Source organism: Pimephales promelas, chromosome 2 (assembly GCF_988280905.1).
Source record: "Pimephales promelas chromosome 2, fPimPro1.hap1.1, whole genome shotgun sequence".
NCBI classification, from domain to species: domain Eukaryota; kingdom Metazoa; phylum Chordata; class Actinopteri; order Cypriniformes; family Leuciscidae; genus Pimephales; species Pimephales promelas.
This window is the reverse complement of record NC_142770.1, coordinates 153,209-175,000: the sequence shown is the minus strand read 5'-3', so window position 1 is coordinate 175,000 and position 21,792 is coordinate 153,209. Positions and strand designations below refer to the sequence as shown.

Below are 21,792 nucleotides of genomic sequence, written 5' to 3'. Positions count from 1 at the left end.
CGAGCTCGCGGCGGATTTTACCTCACGGTCAGAGATTAAACGACGCGAAAGCGCATATGTGCATGAACGGGACACGGTCGACGCAGGATGGTTCGGGAAACCAGACACCTCTGGGTGGGAAATTTACCCGAACATGTTCGCGAAGAGAAGATTGTGGAGCATTTTAAACGGTGAGTTACACAAGAAGCGGAGCTGCGCGCGCAGTGACGCGGCCTCGCGCGCACACAAACAGCCTCGGCGCGCGATGCCAGAAAATAAACGAATAAACGCATATAAAACCGATTTAAAACACCCGCAATGAGTCACAAACACGATTTAAAATATAAAAACAAACCGAAGCGATCTCTGATGAGCCGCCAGCCCGCTAACATGACCAAGTTAGACAGTTAGCTGGCCGCTTCACTAGTGACTAGTTAATGTTTTGCTGGTGGTTTAGTGGAATCTATCGCCTTTTTCACATAAATCGTCCATTCTTCGTTCACGCCACAGCTACGCCCCACGAAAAGTCGCATACAACGCGGTCTGAGTGTGAGAACAGCGAGTGTGTGTGTGTCTGTGTGCGGTGATTAGCTCGCTGCTAACGGGCAGAGCCGGTTTTACAGCGAAACCGATTCAGTCCGAGGGAACAGAAACAAGAGCGAGAACCTGATGTTAGCGTTTAACTTCATTCCGCGATAGTTCTGAAGTAAACTTAAAGTTTTACTACCTAAACATGTAAGTATGGTGTTTAGTTGAGTGAGCTGAATTACATGTAGGAAATCGCTTTGCGTTCGTAGTCAAGCCAAGGCGCCTTTATTTATATTGCGCTATTTACAATATAGGTTATTTTAAAGCAGCTTTACAGTGATAAAGGGACAATAAAGTAACAGAGATTGTTTTGGCTTTACAGCAACTCCAGCTAAAGTTAGTTTTTGATTGATTCACGTCCGTTGCAAAAATCATTAAGTTAGTTATTATATTACACGACACCGGTTTAAAAGAAAACTCTTAACGTGTTCCTGGTTGTTCAGACAGCAAACTGACATTGAATCAACGTGGAAACGACGTCTCTCATGACATTGAAACGACGTTGATTTTGCTCATCGAATTAACGTTGAACCAACGTCAGACGCGGCATTCTTCAAAGCTAAATGAAAATCGAAAATTGGTTTGCTTTCATAACGTTGAAACAACGCGTTGATTTTAAGTTGATTTTCCGTTAGTTTTGAAAGAATGACGCGTCTGACGTTGGTTCAACGTTAATTCGATGAGCAAAACAATGTCAGATCAACGTTGTTTCGATGTCATATTTCCACGTTGATTCAATGTCAGTTTGCTATCTGGGTTTGCACGTCAACAGTGTTTGGTGGCTCGAGAACACAAACTTTAAAATCGTTTCTAAGTTTTAAAAACGCAATCTCTGCGTAAACTTCAAAAACGTGAATCCATGAAAACGGTGACGGGTGTAGAGTGAATATGCGCCCAAGCATAATGAAATTGGCTAACAAACAAGAAGGTGTCGGTTACAAAGTCAGAAAGTGTAGTTTGACTTAAATTTGTGTGTGTGTGTGGCCGGTGACGTGACGCCTGGTTTACATTGGCTCGTCTCTTTCAGGTATGGCCGGGTGGAGAGCGTCAAAGTCCTGCGCAAGCGCGGCTCCGAGGGCGGCGTGGCGGCCTTTGTGGATTTCGTCGACATCAAAAGTGCTCAGAAGGCGCACAACGCCGTTAACAAAATGGGGGACAGGGACCTTCGCACCGATTACAATGAGCCGGGTTCGGTGCCCAGCGCCGTGCGCGGTCTGGAGGACGCCGCGCCCGCTAGCGCTCACGGAAGGGAGGTTGCAGGGTTCTCGAGGAGCGCCGTGGGGCCGGTGTACGGGCCTCCGGTGACTCTCCACACCAGAGAGGGGCGCTATGAACGCAGACTAGACGGGTAAGTGGGACTACGGTGTCAGATACAGGGGTTGAGGTGGGGTTAAACACAATACTGATTCTCCGTTCTCTGAGGCCTGACTTCCTGCACATGGGATTATTAATCCTTGTCTATCATGTAAGAATGAGTGGATTAGATTGGTGTGTTCAAAATCAAAATGTGGGATTACTGTGTGAGCCATGAGCTGGATATCACCCACGTGGATATTACGAAGTCCGGCGGAGACGTAACGGGTGAGTTTGGATATTAGGCGTCCTCCAAATCTGGGATATTACGATTCCTCGGATGTCGCTGTGTGGAAGTATATGTGCCGACGACGGATTAAACAAGATTTTTAACGAGGGAAATAGAGATATCGCAAAACCTTTTTGTCAGTTGTCATTTGCCTTGCACGAGTATCCCATCACCCATCTGGTCATTGTGCTACTGTCTGTCATGGATGTGTATCACTGCCGTGGATTTAGGAGGAGCCGCTCGTCGCGTGTGGAGTAAGTGTGTCAGGGTTCATCATCTCATCCTCCGTGTCACCGCACGTCATTCGTTAGAGAGGGCCGCTAACGCTCGTCGCGCGCGCTGGGATGTTTCCACCAAGCTTCGAAGACCAGAAGACACGACGGGAAGATTCCCGCTTCCCGAAAGTTGGATCTAACCTCATGCTGGATGTATAGGTGTAGACCGAACTGGATTACCTGATCTCGAGTGGATGTACGGGAGAAGAAGTCCCACCGTTCGGAGGAAGTAAATGCGCTGGAATTACGCACCGTTTGGTTTTTTTGTGTGCGCCGTTCGGATTATCCCTCACCAGTGGAAAGCTATGTTTTTCCTCGCAAGAAGAATGTTTCTTGTTTTATTTTTTTATTGATAAAGACTTTATTTGTTTTTCTTAAATATTATTTTTGTTAAACGCATCAAGACGGCGTACGGATAAGCGGCGCAGCCCCGATTGGATGAAGATCGAATAGTGGGATCCGATCCGCTTCTTTCGACCGCTTTCCGCCGTCGCTGTTTTTGGCTCACACACAATTCCTCCTATATTGTATTGGGAATAAGTAGGGTCAGTTACTGCTCTGAAAAGGTTGGTATTGCCCTGCCTTACGCCTCTCTGTGCTTTCTCTCTCTCTAACCTAGACACATAGTCTCTTAACCCCTGTTCTTTACTAACCCTAGAGCCTTGTGTTATTATTAACCCTTTGATTTCCCCGCGGCGCTCAGAGCCAGATAGCCAGCATGGTCCATGAGTCGGATAGAAACACTGCATGATTGGTGTAGAAGTCCATTTCCAGCAGCGCTAGAGCTCAGTGTAGCTCGGATTTAAACCGTGGCTCAACCAACCCGTTAGATTTTTGCCATGAGTTAGCTGTGTGAGAACGATCCAGCCGGATGCTAAGTGTGTGTGTTCCTCTTTCTTTCGTGTCTCTTCCCTGTCTCTCTCACAGCAGCGGTTCTGACGGACGGGAACGGGCGTACGAGCACAGTCCGTATGGACACCACGAGCGCAGCGGCTCCTTCGAGCGGCCTCGCCACTACAACACAGACTATTACAGGGACCGCACCATGTTCGCTGGCTCCAGCCCGGCTGCTAGCGCTCTTAGCGGAGGCTTCGACGCGACCGAGTCTCACTTTGAGCCTCGGATCCGGGACCCCTTCACCCTGTCTGGTTCCGCTCGCCGCGACCCGTACCGTGACGACAGGGGCCGGCGCGCGGACCGGACGTACCATCACCATCGGCGGAGCCGGTCGTCACACTCGTCGCAGTCGCGGCAGCCGTCGCCGCAGAGGAGCGCGGGACACACGCCTAAAGCCGCGCACTCGCCCAAGCGAGCCCCGGCGTCTCCGGGTCCGCGGTCTCGCTCGCGCAGCGCGTCCTCCAGCTCCGACTCCGCTAGCAGCACCAGCAGCACCGGCAGCGGCAGGTATCGTACCAGCGCTAGCTCCTACCTTCATGTTTACGACATTTTGCAGTTGTTCCAACCTCATTTTCAGAATTAGAGGGCTACGTGTAAATTTTAACCGTTTTGATTCTTATCGATTCCTCATTTAGATTAGAGAAAGGTAAGAAAATAAACGTAGACATCGTTCACATTTAGTGTTATTGCTAAAGCGTTCAGCTGAATATCATGAGCAGAAATCATCAGCTGAAGAACACTTACACACAGCGTTAGCCTGAGGGTTAAACACACCATAGAAGAACAGCTAGCCCAACTAACACACACTTCAGCATCAGTAAACACAATAAACACTCACTCATTAAACAAGAACACACAAAACATTAGCAATCGCAACAAATAGACACAACTGAACAAAGACACGACTGAAATAAACCGTGTTTTAAGATTTTCAGGTATTAGGTCTAACAAATTGAATTGTTAAAACGTTAACAATATAGTAATTTAGTAAAATTAACAATTACCTTTTTTTTAGCGGTCTAAACTTTTCTGGATTCTTTGTTTTAGTATTTAATACATTATTATCGAAAACGCTGGTAACAAAATGAATGCATAAAACAACAATTTAATGAATGGTTTGCATTTGTATTTTTTTTTATTGTTATTAATATCAGTGTTATTATTACAAACATTTAATTCGAATCCTTCCTCGTCTGGAAACAGTCTAAAATAAGACCCTATGAAATCCATTTAATTTTTTGTGTGTTTTCCATTTAAAATTTTGGATTCTATTTTAATGGTTGAATTTAATGTATTTTTTGTTTAATCAATTGAATTCATAAAATGTAGTACAAATTGAAGTGTCATTTTAATTTTTCTGTTTATATTTCTGGATTCTGTGTTATGATTTTAATACAAATGAATTATTAAAAGCAGTGGTAATAAAACTAATGCATAGCTTCAATTTAATTAATCTTTTAAAATGTAATTTTTTTTTGCCAAACAAAGTTAGTGTTAAAATTAAAACACAAATGAAAACTTGTGTAAATATGTTTCTAGATAACGGGGTTTAGTTGGGATGAAGCGGTGTCAGGTTAGATCAGAGTTTGGTGAAGATGCTAACATGAGCTTGATGAACACCGCCAAGACAAACAAAATTACGTTAATTTTAATTAAATGAATGTACTTTATTTTAGTTTGATAAGTTTGATTTTTGTTGGTTTTTGTTGTTATGGTTTTTTAAAATGTTTTTTATGGTACTGAATTATAGAGAATTACATTTCCAACTTAAGCTGTCGTTTATCTTGAATAGATCACGGACTGAAGTTTGATCTCTTATTGCTGATTTTCTTTTTAAAGTTACTGAATTTTATGTTAATAGATTTTTTGTTTTTCCAAAAATACTATTTATATGGAATAATGTATTATATATTTTCAAAAACATAAATCTCTACACCTTTAAAATTCGTACCATTCCAATGAAAATGTTTTTTTTTTAATTTGTTGGTCAGAACTGAGGCTACTTTCATGCTGTAATGATGTCTCTAAGCACTGTGTGTGTGTGTGTGTGTGTGTGTGTGCCCTGCAGCAGTGACTCGAACAGCAGCTCCAGCGAAGGCTCGCGGGCGCGCTCAGTGCAGTCCACGGCCACTCACGCTCCGCCCGCGCCGGCGCTCCCCATGGACTCCGACGAGCCGCGCAGGAGCTTCGGCATCCGCGTCCAGAACCTGCCCACGCGCTCCACAGGTCAGCACCCGCGCCCCCCGCCGGCTAACGGCTCTGTGTGAAGGGTTCGCTCAGAACACGCCACAGATGTTTGATAGCATGTTCAAATTGCCACTTTTTGAGAGTGAGCAAAAACATCAAAGATGGAGAGACTCAGAGAGTGGCGACATGTAGATGCTCGGTTGATGAATGTATGTGGAACTATCTGTAGTCATTGATTAGCATAATGTATAAATCGTGTTCCGGGGGCGGGGTTTATGCAAATCATACGGTTAGTGACGTCACTAAGCCGGGAGGAATGTAGTGAAATTGCGATTATTAGTCACGGTTATGACAATTTGCGTTGAATGATGTGTTGGCTCATTTGGCGGGCCTGATCGATACGTTGCCTCTGTGTTTGACCCCTCAGATACGAGTCTGAAGGACGGGCTGTTCCACGAGTTCAAGAAGTACGGGAAGGTGACGTCGGTGCAGATCCACGGCGCGCTGGAGGAGCGCTACGGCCTGGTGTTCTTCCGGCAGCAGGAGGACCAGGAGAAGGCCCTCAGCGTGTCCAAGGGCAAGCTGTTCTTCGGGATGCTGATCGAGGTCACGGCCTGGAACGGCCCCGAGACCGAGAGCGAGAACGAGTTCCGGCCCCTGGACGGCCGCATCGACGAGTTCCACCCCAAGGCCACGCGCACGCTGTTCATCGGGAACCTGGAGAAGACCACCAACTACCAGCAGCTGCTCGACGTCTTCCAGCGCTTCGGGGAGATCGTGGTACGCTAGGCTAGCCCCAGCTCACGCGCTTTCGGCACGACCCGTTTGGTGCAGGCCGTCGTGTCACGGTTCAGGGACGAGTCTCGGTTCAGCTGGATCCTCAGTGTTCTCATGCTAAACTGGGCTGTTCCTCCAATATACTTTATTGGTTTTTTAGGGTGTTCAGTAGAGCGGTGTCGAGTTAGCGGCCGCTACGTTAATAGCTAATGATCTTTGCAACGGAAGTGAATCAATCGAAATGAACTTTATCTGCACAATAGCTTTATATAATAATAAACTTTATCTATATTGTTAAAGCGCTATATAAACGAAGGCCACTTAACTCTCTCCCAGTTTGTGGAGATTCGAGCATAAATCTGTTTAATATGGGCATTTCTGCCTGTTTGACAAGAAAGTCAGATTTTGTCGCAGTTTTGCCAACCCTTTTTTAAATCATGTGTTTTCCAGGATATTGATATCAAGAGGGTGAACGGCATTCCCCAGTATGCATTTGTTCAGTACTCCGATATTGCAAGTGTTTGTAAAGCCATTAAGAAGATGGATGGAGAGTATCTCGGCACCAACAGACTCAAGGTATGTGCTTGTGCTCGTACGGGTGTGTGTGTGTGACCTCTGGCCCGGATGGTCCTGACCTTTCTCTCTGTCCTGAGTGCAGCTTGGGTTCGGGAAGAGTATGCCCACAGCGTGTGTGTGGCTGGACGGCCTGACCTCCAACATCACAGAGCAGTATCTCACGCGCCACTTCTGTCGCTACGGGCCCGTCGTCAAGGTACATCAACACTAGGGTCATTCCAGGTCAAATCTGCCAATTTACGGAGATTTTGGATTTTGTAAATATTGTCTTGAAAAAGACAAATAAATAGTCCCTGATGTATGTTTACTGAGTATACGTAGTATATTATATACATATATAGTGTAGATATATTATTGAAACATGTTGACTTACCTTTCTGAGCGGCATATAATGCAACAAAGATAGTTTGTGTTGTATGCACTTATTTTGATAGAGGATAATAAGGTGCATTTCTAGTTTCAGTATTTGTTCTTCAATCCTCTTGAAACACTGAGTATCGGCTGTTTGAAAGGTGAACCACATTTGGTTTTTGACCATTAAAATGAGACTATGAGGATTTGAACATGGAGCCGCATTGGGACCCCCATATGCCATGAGATTGAACCATGTAGGGCCTTAAAAATGAAGATTGCAAAACAAATTTTTAATAATTATTAAGATATTAAGAGATCTTTAATACTTTTAGAGTTACAGGCATGCAAACTTTGGAAAATGAATATGTATGGCTCTCAGACAGCTGCATTCTTTTCAAATTGTGTTGATAGAAAAAAACTAGATGCTTTTCAACATTTGTTGTTCAGATATTCCTCTTAAAAGAAAAAAGCATCGGCTGTGTGCAAAGTGACCCACATTTGGTTTTTAACCTCTGAAACGTCTACAATTGACCAATTTACACAAGGAGCCGCATTAAGATCTCCATATCTCTGACACTGAACCATCAAGGGCCTTTAAGATACTAAACGAGTTTAAGAACCTGAATCTAAAAGGATATTAAGAAATCTTGAGTTACAGGCATGCAAACTTGAGGCAAAAAACACAAGTGCTTTATCTATTTTTGGACTGTTGGATATAATGCAACAAAGATTGAAGTCAACACATCTCACTAATAGACCTACCAATGTCTGTGTAAAAATAAAATAATGATGCTGCCATCTTTCTAATGTCATTTTGACCCTCTTCTACAAAACAGTGGATTACTCAGTCAATATACATTCATTACATTTAATATTTTGACTTTGATCATGTATTTCTTTCACCAGAATAAAAGGGTTAAGGACACGGACCCTATATGGATTTTCATATTGAATTGTGTAGCTATACTGACTATTGTCCTCTTTTCCAGGTTGTGTTTGATAGGTTAAAAGGAATGGCTCTTGTTCTGTACAACAACACTGATTTCGCCCAAGCAGCTGTTAGAGAAACCAAAGGATGGAAGATAGGAGGGAACAAAATTAAGGTGTGTGGAACTGACTAGTGAGACTTTCTATTCATCTAGACTCTTTAGGAAGTAAAATGCATCATTGTGTCCTCAAAAAATCGGAAGCAGCTCAACTCTGTTCATCATTAATAGTCAGAAATGTTTCTTGAGCAGCAAATGGAGTAATGATGATGAATTCAGCTTTGATCACAGGAATGAATTTTTATGGCTGCTTTCATAGATGTGTGCCTCCATAGTGAGCAGAAGAGACTTCTTTTAAACTTTTGACCACCAGTATATGTACAGTTATATGATGTAATGTTTTTGTTTCTGTTGTCCAGGTTGATTTTGCCAGTCAGGAGAGTCAAATGGCTTTCTATCGATCTATGCAGGCGTCAGGGCAGGACATCCGTGACTTTTATGATATTCCAGCAGAGAGGAGGTGAGTGCTGCCTCAAGTACAACACCCTAGAAACTATCATTCCCTGCCTTCAGTTTGCTTATCTTCAAGTACGTGGCTAATTACTGCCCAAATCTTGTTTCGTTTTGCCAGGGAAGAGCGGCGAACTCCTTATCATGAGTTTTCAGCCGAGCGGGCGTATTACGAAAATGTAAGGACTCCTGGCATTTACGCCGAAGACCCCCGTCGGGAATATCCTGGTCGCAGTCGCGATCGCTATGCAGAGTTGGATCATTACCAAGGAGAACACTACGATCCCCGCTACCACGAGGACCCACGGGAATACAGAGATTATCGAGACCCTTTTGAGGACATCAGGAAGTACAGCTACATCCAGCGGGAACGTGAACGGGAGCGTGAGCGATTTGAGGCCGACCGAGGCAGATGGAGCCCGTCTCATCAGCGGCGTCCCTTAACTCCCTCTGCTTCGCCCTCTCCGTCTGAACGCGTGTCTCGAGAAGCGGAACGACGGGTGTATAGACACTCCTCTGAGAGATCTGGAAGCTGCAGCTCGCTGTCTCCACCTCCAGCTCAGTTTGAGAAGTCTGAGAAATCGCCAGTGGATTACAAACCGGAAGGACTGGAGAGAGAAATGGAGCCGACGGAGGCCGAGCGCACGAGTGGAGCCGAGAACAAGAAACGTGGCAGACGCAAAGAAAAGGCTGACCGAGAGAAGGGAGAGAAAGCAAAGCAAAGGAGAGGGAAAGTACAGTCTCCCAGTGTACCTAATTCTGAAGCGGATCGAGAGCCTAGTTTGGATTTGGGTTCTGGGAAGGGAAAAGTTTCAGATGTGGAGAGTCAAGAAAGACAAAAGCATAAAGGGGACAAAGAACCCTCCCCAGTTGACCACGTAACTCGCCTTGAGCCTCAAAAGGGAGAGCGACTCGATCAAGGTAAAAGTGAGTCGTCAGAGCGGGATGGCAAAGGAAAGTCAAAGAAGCATTTAAAGTCTGACTCTGGAAGTGATGGCAAAGATTCCCTTTTGGATTCTGACAGACTTGCAGCGAGAAAGAGGCGTTTTGGTGATACCAGTGGGAAAACTATAAGGCAGAAAAGGGGCCGTCTAGAGGATGATTCAGGTTCTGGAATTAGCCAACCTGCTGACTTTGCTACAAACACCGGATTTGCAAAAGAGACCGATAGTGATCTGAAAGCAGAGAAAGAGGCTCAAAAAAGAGAACACTCCAAATCCAGGACTGGCCCTCATTATAGTCAAAGGGATGAGCTGGATAGCACTATGAGAGGGTCCTTACGACCAGGGGAATTGTCTGAGATGGATGTTTTGGACTCAAAATCGCACCCTGTGCCTAGACGATTTTCAGTCGACGGCACCTCCGATAAGGACAGCAAAGTAAGGGACGAATATCTAGAAAATATTGACCTTTCTCAGAGTTACCGCAAACAGATGGAGCAAAACAGGCGGCTTCGGCAGCAGCTGCAGACCCCCGATAAACAAGGAAAGGCAGATTCTCAGCAAGGTATAGATGCAGAAGATCTTGAGCATCGCAGCCTGGTGCATGAGGTTGGCAAGCCTCCGCAGGATGTAACCGATACCTCGCCTCCAAATAAGATTAAGAAACAAGAGTCCTTTGAGATGGAAATGAGCGCTAAGAGAGAAAGGATTTACCGAACAGGTCGCCAAAAGAGTGAAGACCCTGAGTGGAATAACACAAGTTCTCCGAGGTTTCAGCATGCACCGCTACTAAGAGAGGTAGAATATGCTGAGCCTTCTACTCAAGTGACTGTGAGAGAAGTAAAAGAACCATTAAAGCCTGAAGATAATGTTCAATTAGATCTGGAGCTCGCTGGTAAACGGATGCACACCGTACAGATGTCAAAGATGAGTACATCTCTACCAGATGAGCAGCAAAGACGTTGGGAGAGTCGACTAAAGCAAGAGTTGTTGCCAGACTTTTCAAGGGGCCCTGAGAAAAGACGTCTCAATCGGAAGTACCTGGATTATGGACTTTGGCCCGATTTGGAGCCTGGTGAAGTGCGTTCTGACTCTGAAGAGGATCGTGAAAATAAATCCAACTCTCCTGCTCCATCAACTTCTGTATCCTTCTCTGAAAGACATCGTCCAGACAGGTTGTCAGAGTCCAAGCTAACATCTGCCCTAGAGAGAAACAAATTCCGTTCTTTTGCAGATGATCAGACAATCACACCGGATACTAAAGCGTTGTTAGAGCGTGCGAAGTCTTTGTCGTCCTCAAGAGAAGACAACTGGTCTTTCCTTGATTATGATACACATTTTGCCAGTTTAAGGAGTAGAAAGGACACAGAAAAGGTAGAGTCAGCCCCACGACCAACTCCCTCATGGTACATGAAGAAGAAAAAAATTCGAAGCGAGTCTGACGACAAAGTGGAGGAAAGGAAAGAAGATCCAAAGCCAGAAGAACAGGAGAGACGAGAGTTGTTTGCATCACGTTTTTTGCACAGTTCTATTTTTGAGCAGGATTCAAGGCGTCTCCAGCATCTGGAACGAAAGCATGAGGACCCTGAGCATGGTGTTGGATATCTGTACCCTCAGCAAGGCCCAACAGAAGGGCAGCCTGACCCAGAACCAGTTGTGCTTTTCCATAGCCGCTTTTTGGAGCTTACAAGGTTGCAGCAACAGAAGAATAAAGAACAAATCCCTCAGAATTCCAAGCATGAAGAAACCGTAGATACAACCAGAGGAAGTAAAACACCAGAGGACGAACAAGCTCCACAGCAACAAATCGCTACTGAACCTACTATCCATCCAGCTGAGAGTAAAACTGTTAGCCCTGTTCAGGCTCCTCAGACTAGTCCTGTCCAAGCTCCTCAAATATCACCACCTGCTATAATAGCCAAAGAATCCTTGCCATCAGTGGAAACAGCATGTGTTGATACTCCTGCCTATAATTTGTTTGATCCTTCCATGAAGGAGGAAGATAAAGAGCATGAACAGCCCTCAGCTCAGCCATTACAGCCTTTGCTAGAGCAACCCTCAGAATCTAATTGTTCAGAGTGCCAAGAGTCAAAGATCCCAGTCGAGGAGATGGAATTGAAGACTAATGACTTTGAAAGTGCCCCTGAAACCAACAAAGTGGTTTCAGAACAGCTTTCAAGCAACGAAACACCACCCAGCATTTCACAACCAGAGACTGAGTCTCCAGTGAAGTCTCCAGTGAAGTTTCCAGAGTCACCAAGTCCCCTCTCACAAATCTCTTCTGAGCCACATGAAAAGGAACCTGAGCCACCTGTTACAGAAGCAGAATCTATCAATACAGGTGATCAGAAAGTTGCTGATAATTATCCAGTTGAGGAAGCTGTGTCTCCCCCTCCAAAGCCAAGAAATAAAAAGACTAAAACCTCTCCTAGCACTCCAGTAACTGCAACTCTGCCTGCTACCCCAGACAAACAGAGTACCCGCAAAAGTGAGCGCATTGACAAAGAAAAACTGAAACGCTCATCCTCTCCAAGAGGAGAGGCATCCAAGGCAGTGACCGATTCAAAGTCATTAAGTAAGTCCCCTGTGCACAGCGTAGAAATGGAGCAAGGTACAGAGCAAAATTCCCAGCCAGTTAGGGCAAGGCGTAGGAATGTGCGCTCTGTTTATGCCACACCAGTTGAAGATGAAACTGCTCTGCAACCTGGAAGAGACGCTGAATCACCTCGTGTAAGGAAGCGTGTAGACAGAGATGTGGGTTCTGATGTAGAGACTGTTGCTGCACCACCACCGACCTCAAGACGGGGACGCCCCCCCAAGAATCGACGCCAAGCTGATGATGTGCCAGCAGGAAAATCTGAACGGTCAAAATCAACTGAGTCTAAGGAATTGGATGCCAGTGAGACGAGCAGTGAGGGGGTTCCTAAAGTAGGTAAAGGCAAATCTTCACCCCACACACAAAAAGGAGTAAGTCCAGTGAACGTATCCGCATCTGGAATTGGAAAAAAGGGGGACAAAATGGAGAAAATATCAGAAAGCTCCAAAGTCATCACTGAAGAAAACTCTCTTGTTCTTAAAAACCTTACAATTCGGCTTGATGTGACAGAGGTGAAGGCAATCCTTCAGACTAGTGAAGATGAACCTGGTACTGAGGATTCTGCCAAAAAGAGCTCACCTGGGGTGTCTTCAAAAGATGAGGTAATAGAATCTAAGTTTGAAAGTGATGCCATGGATGAAGTTAATAGTGAAGGGGGTGCATTGCCTGCTGCAGTAAAAGCCATTGAATCAGATGTATCTTTGCTGTCTCGAGAGCTGGAACTTGAGCAAGCTGTTGAGAATATTGCAAAGCTGACAGAAGATCCATCTCCTCCTCTTCCTCCTCAGTTTAAAAGTAACTTGACAAAGGTGCAACGTTCATTACCTGAAGAACCAGAGCGTGACTCAGAAGAAAAGCCTGCAATTCCATCTAGTGAAACAGAGCTTGCTGCTGCTATAGATTCCATTACAGCAGAGGAAACTTCTTGTACCCTTCCACAAGAGCAAATCATCAACTCTGTTGCCGATTCAAATGCTGATATACAGACCCTTGCCTCCAGTTCAAAAGTATCTGAAACATGTGTTGGCGCAGCAGATGTTCAGGAGGAGATCGTAACCTCTCCTAGAAAAGGGTTTAAAGGCAGAGCAAAAGCTTCAAAGAAGGGCAAAGGCCAAAAAGTTGCTGGAAGCAAAAAAGAACCATTCAAGGATGTAGTTTTGGATGCTGAAAGCATCCCTGTTAAGTCACCGGAGTCCAAACCTGCAGAACTTCCAACTGTCAAAGAAAGATCACCCACAAGTACAGCTGTAGTCATTACTTCATCTTCCAAGCAGGTTGTAACTTTAACAGCGCCTAATGCAGACGTTCCACACGAACCAGAGTTGCCTCTTAAAACTGAGATGGATGTCCCAAAATCTTCTCCTGCTCCCAGCAGAAGCCCGACGTCACCTTATTCATACAAAAACATGTCCCCCTCACTGTCTCCAACAAGAACTTGCCTCAAGAGTTTGTCCTCATACCCAAGCAGGCTTTCTGTTTCCCCTACAGAGCGTTTCAATCCACCGAAAGAAGCTGGGGTCCTCTCCCCTCCACAGACCCCTTTAGAGAGCCCAACATTACCCTCAGACACCACTGTACATGACGCCAACTCTGGTGATTTGCGTAAAATCCTCACAAAGCCTAGAACTGGCCCAGTGTTGGACATTGCCGCTACATCTGGGAATCTGCATCCTCTTTCTGCAAGGGAAAGTGACATTACACCAGATGTGGTGACAAGCAAAAGTGCTCATCAAGATAACAGGCAACCCTCCGTTTCAGCCCAACCTGTAGTTCGACAGCCTGCCTCTATCCCATCCCCAGAAACAAAGCAGATCTTTAGCGAGAAGTCGGTTATCTCAGTTATTGCTTCCACTCCTACCTCTGTCATCAGTCGAGTTTGCAATCCCCCTGACTCTGAGGAGAAGCCAAATGCTCCCATTGGAAATCCCTTTCTCGACAAACAACCTCCAAAACAGATTTACCAGCCAAGCTTGGAGGAAAGCAGTACGTACCATGGTCCACCAGTCGGCGAGGAAGGTGGAAATGCTGGTCGTTATATTGTGGAGAGTACATCGCTGAGCTCAGGTTCCAGCACAGGGCTGAGAGTTCAGACGTCAGAAGGTGTGGTGGTGCTGAGTCATTCTGGCCAGAAAATGGAGGGACCACATCGCATAAGTGCCAAAATCAGCCAGATCCCACCGGCCAGTGCTGTGGACATAGAGTCCCAGCAGCTGGTGTCCATGCCCCAGATCAAGCAGGAACCCTACAGTGCCTCCCAAACACCATCTTCGAAATGCCCACTCCCTTCAGATCATGGGCATTCAATTAAACCACAGCTAAATGTCTCCGCAATTAAACAAGAGTCTGCACTGGACAAATTGGAGTCCTCTTACGCCCCAGTTCAAAGTGGAGTTGTTAAATTATTGCAACAAACGCCTGGCACATCGGTCATGAGTTACCATCATACAATTATGAAGCACCCCAAAAAGGTAGATGGGTCAGAGTCCCTCGGCGTGGATGGCGTGAAACCCGCCTGGGTCCCAACTATTAGCCCTGCTATAAGTCCTCATCTTCCCCCAGCAGCGGGCAATCACGTTGGGTTCATAGCTGGCACACAGACAGATCGAACTCCCTCGCTTATTCAACCTAAGCAGGAGCCGCGATCTCCCCGGAAATCGGGACACCCTCATTCTCCATTTGCCAAAGTGTCGTCTCCAATCGGCTCCTCATCTCCGAAAGGTGTGTCTATGGTCCTTTCCTCTGGATTACCCTCTCTGTCCCCGTATGTGTCCACTGTCCACCACTCTGAACAGTCTGTGATCATGCCCCCACATAATGCTCACAGCAGCATTGGACGAATGTCGCCACACCGCGTGGGCCCGATAGGGCACCTTACTCCGGGCGAGGTACGAGTGAACACTCCTCCTCTTTCTATGATGAACTATGCCATTCACTCTGAGAGCCTCACCTCATCTTGGCCACCTGGGCAGCAGAGACCCATATCCCCCCAGGCCGTAGGGAACAGGGAAATGGTCCTCAAGGTTAACACAGCCAATGCAAGAGGCCATGATGGAGAAGAAGAAGCAAGGCGTTTCCATACAGCTCTCGGAAGACCAGCTGCTCAACTGAAACCAGATTCCATTCCAGCAGAGTATCGTGGAGCTCTCCCCAGTGGTTTACCCATCGATCGATTCAACATGTCACCCAGAGAAATGCGAGTACTCATACACCACCAGCAGAGCGATCGTCCCACTGCGGAGCTACACCAGGTCCCAGAGAACATGCCGACTTCTTCAACTCCTACCAGCATGGCGTCATCTCTCTCACCTCGGCCACACTTGTTAGCAAAGGGAGTGTCTGAGAAGGACCCCTCGAAAACATCTGAGCTGAGGAGGGCACAGACACCTCCCAGTAAGGAGGGAATGATGGCGATTCGTAGTGCAATGCCTCCAATGGCTTCTCCTCAAAGAGTTCAGCTGATGGCACCAGGAGCTGGGACGTCCTTTCCTGAATATTCCAACATGTATACAAACCTACGGCCCACCCACGCTCAGTTTGCTGATAATTCTCCAATGGGGATTAACCAGTCCACCCACAGCATCCCACCATCGCAGGTAAGTTTGAGTATGCAACAGTTTTTAAGTTTACTAGCTTTTAGAGCTGTGCAAATTACATTTGTCCTTTTCGTTTTTAACCAAGGGAGTTCAGGAGCCAGAGTCAAGTCAGCCTCAAGCTGAAGCTAAAGTGGAGTTGGTTGGACATCAGCCTGTGAACATGGTGCAACTTCTGACGGTCTGTTCCATCAAAATAATCAGTTTTACTTTTAGTTGTGTTTAGAAGTTTTCGTATTTTGTACAATGTTAATCATTAAATGCAAACTGGTTTGTAGTTTTCTACATTCATACTGATGCTTCATTAGTTTTGAAACCATGTATTTCAGGGTTTGTAGAAGGTGCTTCTGTTAGAGCGGTGTCGTATTAGCAGCCCCTAACTACTAATTCATTTCTAAGTTAATTGCTACATCGTCCACTAACGCTTCAACATCGTCCACTGACCACAGACTCAATTCTTGTTCTTCATTTCCAACCATCTGTGTGTAGTGAGAATGCAAGCGTAGACCAGACCCTCGAGATGTGTGTTTTATAAACTCTGTTGTCGTACAGAAATACCCCATTGTGTGGCAAGGCCTGCTGGCGCTGAAGAACGACACCGCCGCGGTGCAGCTGCACTTCCTGTGTGGGAACAAGGCTCTGGGCCTGCGGTCTCTGCCTCTGCCGGAGAGCGGCGGGATCCTGCGTATCGTGCAGCGGATGAGGCTGGAGGCGCAGCAGCTCGAGGGCGTCGCGCGCAGGATGACGGTACGCCAGCTTTATTTATACAAAGCAGCTGTACAGAGAAAACAGGAAACGAATGCAACAGTTTGTTTCCAAAGAAAATCTTGTCAGTACATTTACAGCATTACACTAAAGACAGATGGAGAGAAGCAGAACCAGTGTGAGCCGGAGAAACTCTTGTGAGAGGATGTGTGTTGTGTGTTGTCAGGGGGAGAGTGATTTCTGCCTGCTGTTGGCCATGCCGTGTGGCGTCAACCAGGACGACGTGCTGAACCAGACGCAGGCGCTCAAATCTGCCTTCATCAATTACCTGCAGGCCAAACTAGCGGCTGGGATCATCAACGTGCCCAACCCCGGCTCCAATCAGGTGCGTGCCTTTCCCTGCAGCCAAGCTGATGCTCAGGGGCCGTGTTCACGAAGAGTTAAATCTTACCACTAGGCGTACTCCGAAAGCGCACTGAAATGTTTTAGCCAGGAGTTTTCTCTTAAAAGTTATTCACAACGCCTTTCAGACCTACTCTTAGAAAGGAAAAATGACAACTCCTAAACTAAGAGTGAGTCATCGTTGGTATGGATGACGTCAGTTCTCACGCACGAGCTTCCTCGCAAGATCGCGGTGATCGGTTTTAGATGACAGGGCCATCATGCGAACATAACACACATGCAACAGATCATGGAATTACCACATCTAAATATGTCTGTCCTGCACTAAATAATAATAGTAATGTCATCGAAATGCAAATATAATGACATGTTAGTGCAGGCCCTAGTGACGTGTAAGTCTAAAAAGGCAGAGAGAGAGAAAAGTTCAGTTAAATTAAATTAAGGTAGCCTAAACCGCCACTTGCCTAATAATGAAACATGACACTTGCATTAACACTTGATTGGCTAATTGACATCCTATTAGCCTAAATAGACTACTTCAGTAGGAGCAACATTTCCTTGCTTTAAGTCACGTAATAGCTGAATGACGGTGGATTATGAACTCCAAAACGGAGAAGAAAGCCCGACTGGACGCAGGATCGGTTACTGCTGCTGAAAAAAAAACATAATAAAAGGTTAATTCGGCACTGGGATATCAAGCAACACTAAGCGTGAGAAACCTAACGCTAACGCTCCTCTCGACTGCTTTAAGCTGTCCCAGACTTACGTGCTGCTTAGGGCTAAAATGCTTCGTGAATTACTCTTAGTGAAGAAGTCCTAAAGTTAGGAGTGACATGCCCATTATTTTTAGGAGTTGCTCATAAATTCGCCATTTAGGAGCTACCTTTAGCCTTAAAATTCTTTATGAATACGGGCCCTGGTCTTGTCTTCATTAAAATGAAAATTACCCCATGGTTTACTCTCCCTCAATCCGTCCTAGGTGTGTGTGACACTCTTCTGTCAGACGAACACAGGGTTATATTAAACATGTCCTGGCTCTTCCAAGCTTTATAATGGCAGTGAATGGCCAGTTTCTGTTTTGAAGTCCATAGATGCACTTTTATGATGGACAGATGCACTTTTATGATGGACAGATGCACTTTTATGATGATAGATGCACTTTTATGATGGACAGATGCTGTTTTATGATGGACAGATGCTGTTTTATGATGGACAGATGCACTTTTATGATGGACAGATGCACTTTTATGATGGATAGATGCACTTTTATGATGATAGATGCACTTTTATGATGGATAGATGCACTTTTATGATGGACAGATGCACTTTTATGATGGACAGATGCACTTTTATGATGGATAGATGCACTTTTATGATGATAGATGCACTTTTATGATGGATAGATGCACTTTTATGATGGATAGATGCACTTTTATGATGGACAGATGCACTTTTATGATGGACAGATGCACTTTTATGATGGATAGATGCACTTTTATGATGATAGATGCACTTTTATGATGGATAGATGCACTTTTATGATGGATAGATGCACTTTTATGATGGATAGATGCACTTTTATGATGGACAGATGCACTTTTATGATGATAGATGAACTTTTATGATGGACAGATGCACTTTTATGATGGATAGATGCACTTTTATGATGATAGATGAACTTTTATGATGGACAGATGCACTTTTATGATGGATAGATGCACTTTTATGATGGATAGATGCACTTTTATGATGGATAGATGCACTTTTATGATGGACAGATGCACTTTTATGATGGATAGATGCACTTTTATGATGGATAGATGCACTTTTATGATGGATAGATGCACTTTTATGATGGACAGATGCACTTTTATGATGGACAGATGCACTTTTATGATGATAGATGCACCTTTATGATGGACAGATGCACCTTTATGATGGACAGATGCACTTTTATGATGGACAGATGCACTTTTATGATGGACAGATGCACTTTTATGATGGATAGATGCACTTTTATGATGGACAGATGCACTTTTATGATGGATAGATGCACTTTTATGATGGACAGATGCACTTTTATGATGGATAGATGCACTTTTATGATGGACAGATGCACTTTTATGATGATAGATGCACTTTTATGATGGACAGATGCACTTTTATGATGATAGATGAACTTTTATGATGGACAGATGCACTTTTATGATAATAGATGCACTTTTATGATGGATAGATGCACTTTTATGATGGACAGATGCACTTTTATGATGATAGATGCACTTTTATGATGATAGATGAACTTTTATGGACAGATGCTCTTTTATGATGATAGATGCACTTTTATGATGATAGATGCACTTTTATGATGATAGATGAACTTTTATGATGGACAGATGCACTTTTATGATGGACAGATGCACTTTTATGATGGACAGATGCACTTTTATGATGAATAGATGAACTTTTATGATGATAGATGAACTTTTATGATGGACAGATGCACTTTTATGATGGAGAGATGCACTTTTATGATGGACAGATGCACTTTTATGATGATAGATGCACTTTTATGATGATAGATGAACTTTTATGATGGACAGATGCTCTTTTATGATGGATAGATGCACTTTTATGATGGACAGATGCACTTTTATGATGGACAGATGCACTTTTATGATGGATAGATGAACTTTTATGATGGACAGATGCACTTTTATGATGGATAGATGCACTTTTATGATGGATAAATGAACTTTTATGATGGACAGATGCTCTTTTATGATGATAGATGCACTTTTATGATGATAGATGCACTTTTATGATGATAGATGAACTTTTATGATGGATAGATGAACTTTTATGATGGACAGATGCACTTTTATGATGAATAGATGCACTTTTATGATGAATAGATGCACTTTTATGATGATAGATGCACTTTTATGATGGACAGATGCACTTTTATGATGGACAGATGCACTTTTATGATGAATAGATGCACTTTTATGATGACAGATGCACTTTTATGATGAACAGATGCACTTTTATGATGGACAGATGCACTTTTATGATGGATAGATGCACTTTTATGATGATAGATGCACTTTTATGATGGACAGATGCCTTTTATGATGGACAGATGCTCTTTTATGATGGATAGATGCACTTTTATGATGGACAGATGCCTTTTATGATGGACAGATGCTCTTTTATGATGGATAGATGCACTTTTATGATGGACAGATGCACTTTTATGATGGACAGATGCTCTTTTATGATGGATAGATGCACTTTTATGATGATAGATGAACTTTTATGATGGACAGATGCACTTTTATGATGATAGATGCACTTTTATGATGGATAGATGCACTTTTATGATGGACAGATGCTCTTTTATGATGATAGATGAACTTTTATGATGGACAGATGCACTTTTATGATGGACAGATGCTCTTTTATGATGGATAGATGCACTTTTATGATGGACAGATGCACTTTTATGATGGACAGATGCTCTTTTATGATGGACAGATGCACTTTTATGATGATAGATGAACTTTTATGATGGACAGATGCACTTTTATGATGGACAGATGCTCTTTTATGATGGATAGATGCACTTTTATGATGATAGATGAACTTTTATGATGGACAGATGCACTTTTATGATGATAGATGAACTTTTATGATGGACAGATGCACTTTTATGATGGACAGATGCTCTTTTATGATGGATAGATGCACTTTTATGATGGACAGATGCACTTTTATGATGGACAGATGCTCTTTTATGATGGACAGATGCACTTTTATGATGATAGATGAACTTTTATGATGGACAGATGCACTTTTATAGACTTTAAAACGCCTTTCACTGCCATTTTTAGTATAACCCCTGTTCATCTGCAAGTAGACTGTCATCCTAGCTGTATGAGTAAATCATGGGGTAAATGTTGTGTTTGTGTGCGCTCTCCCTGTAACGCGCTGTATTGTCCCTGCGCAGCCGGCGTATGTACTGCAGATCTTCCCGCCGTGCGAGTTCTCCGAGAGTCACCTGTCCCGCCTGGCCCCGGACCTGCTGAGCCAGATCTCCAACATCTCCCCGCACCTGATGATCGTCATCACCTCTGTGTGAACACACACACACACACACACACTCATCCCGGACCTGCTGAGCCAGATCTCCAGCATCTCCTGATCGTGTTCACACACACACTCATCGTCATCACCTCTGTGTGATCACACACTCTGCCCTGATCATATTTATTCATCAACTGCAGTTTTGTTCATGGAAACTGGGTGAAAAAAGAAAAATAATCACAGAGCGACAAGTGACATTTTCTTCTTTTGTTGATTTTGAGTCTATTTTTTGAAGAGCGAATCATAGAAGTTATTGTAACATAAATATGTGTTTTTAACTGGTCATGTGGTCCCCGTAGAGGACTGAACATTGGGATCGTTTCCGACGGCAAACCGACAGGATCATGGCGTCTCAGGTTTGCCGGACTGTAAATATTTTAAATATTTAAAACCCTGCGAGAGGACAGGAGCCCGGACGAGTTGGCCTTACCTTCGGGATCTGGAGGGAATAAGTGCAGAACCAGAACGCTTTTGTGTTGTAAATACGAGACTTTGGGCTGGCAGCTCTTCGCTGGGTTTGTTGCGGGCACTTCAAATTTTCTTACTCAAATAAAAAAAAAAGTACATAACTTGTTTTTGTCACTCTTTGAGCATTTATTCATCAGAAAAAGGGCAAATAAAACGGATAAGCAGGAAGTCCATTTGCAGAAAAGAAAGTCAGGATGTTTTTGACAGCACTTCTAACGGCAATATTTTTTTTT

At 44.3% G+C, this 21,792-nt stretch overlaps 1 protein-coding gene across 4 annotated transcripts in view; it reads left to right on the top strand.

Annotated features, from left to right (window-relative positions):
* Window positions 1-21,660, top strand: part of LOC120486460 (msx2-interacting protein) — a 21,701-nt gene extending 41 nt beyond the window's left edge. The window contains exons 1-14 of one of the 4 annotated variants that reach the window (XM_039682511.2): window positions 1-170; window positions 1,595-1,915; window positions 3,355-3,828; window positions 5,390-5,547; window positions 5,936-6,288; window positions 6,736-6,861; window positions 6,944-7,057; window positions 8,205-8,318; window positions 8,621-8,721; window positions 8,833-15,841; window positions 15,927-16,019; window positions 16,391-16,585; window positions 16,770-16,928; window positions 20,955-21,660. The exon at window positions 1-170 is cut by the window's left edge and continues 41 nt beyond it. In XM_039682511.2, coding sequence (XP_039538445.2) covers window positions 88-170; window positions 1,595-1,915; window positions 3,355-3,828; window positions 5,390-5,547; window positions 5,936-6,288; window positions 6,736-6,861; window positions 6,944-7,057; window positions 8,205-8,318; window positions 8,621-8,721; window positions 8,833-15,841; window positions 15,927-16,019; window positions 16,391-16,585; window positions 16,770-16,928; window positions 20,955-21,086 — 9,432 coding nt within the window. In that variant the 5' untranslated portion in view covers window positions 1-87 and the 3' untranslated portion in view covers window positions 21,087-21,660. The other 3 variants (XM_039682509.2, XM_089133075.1, XM_039682513.2) reach the window with 3 other exon arrangements.
* The last annotated feature ends 132 nt before the right edge of the window (window positions 21,661-21,792 follow it).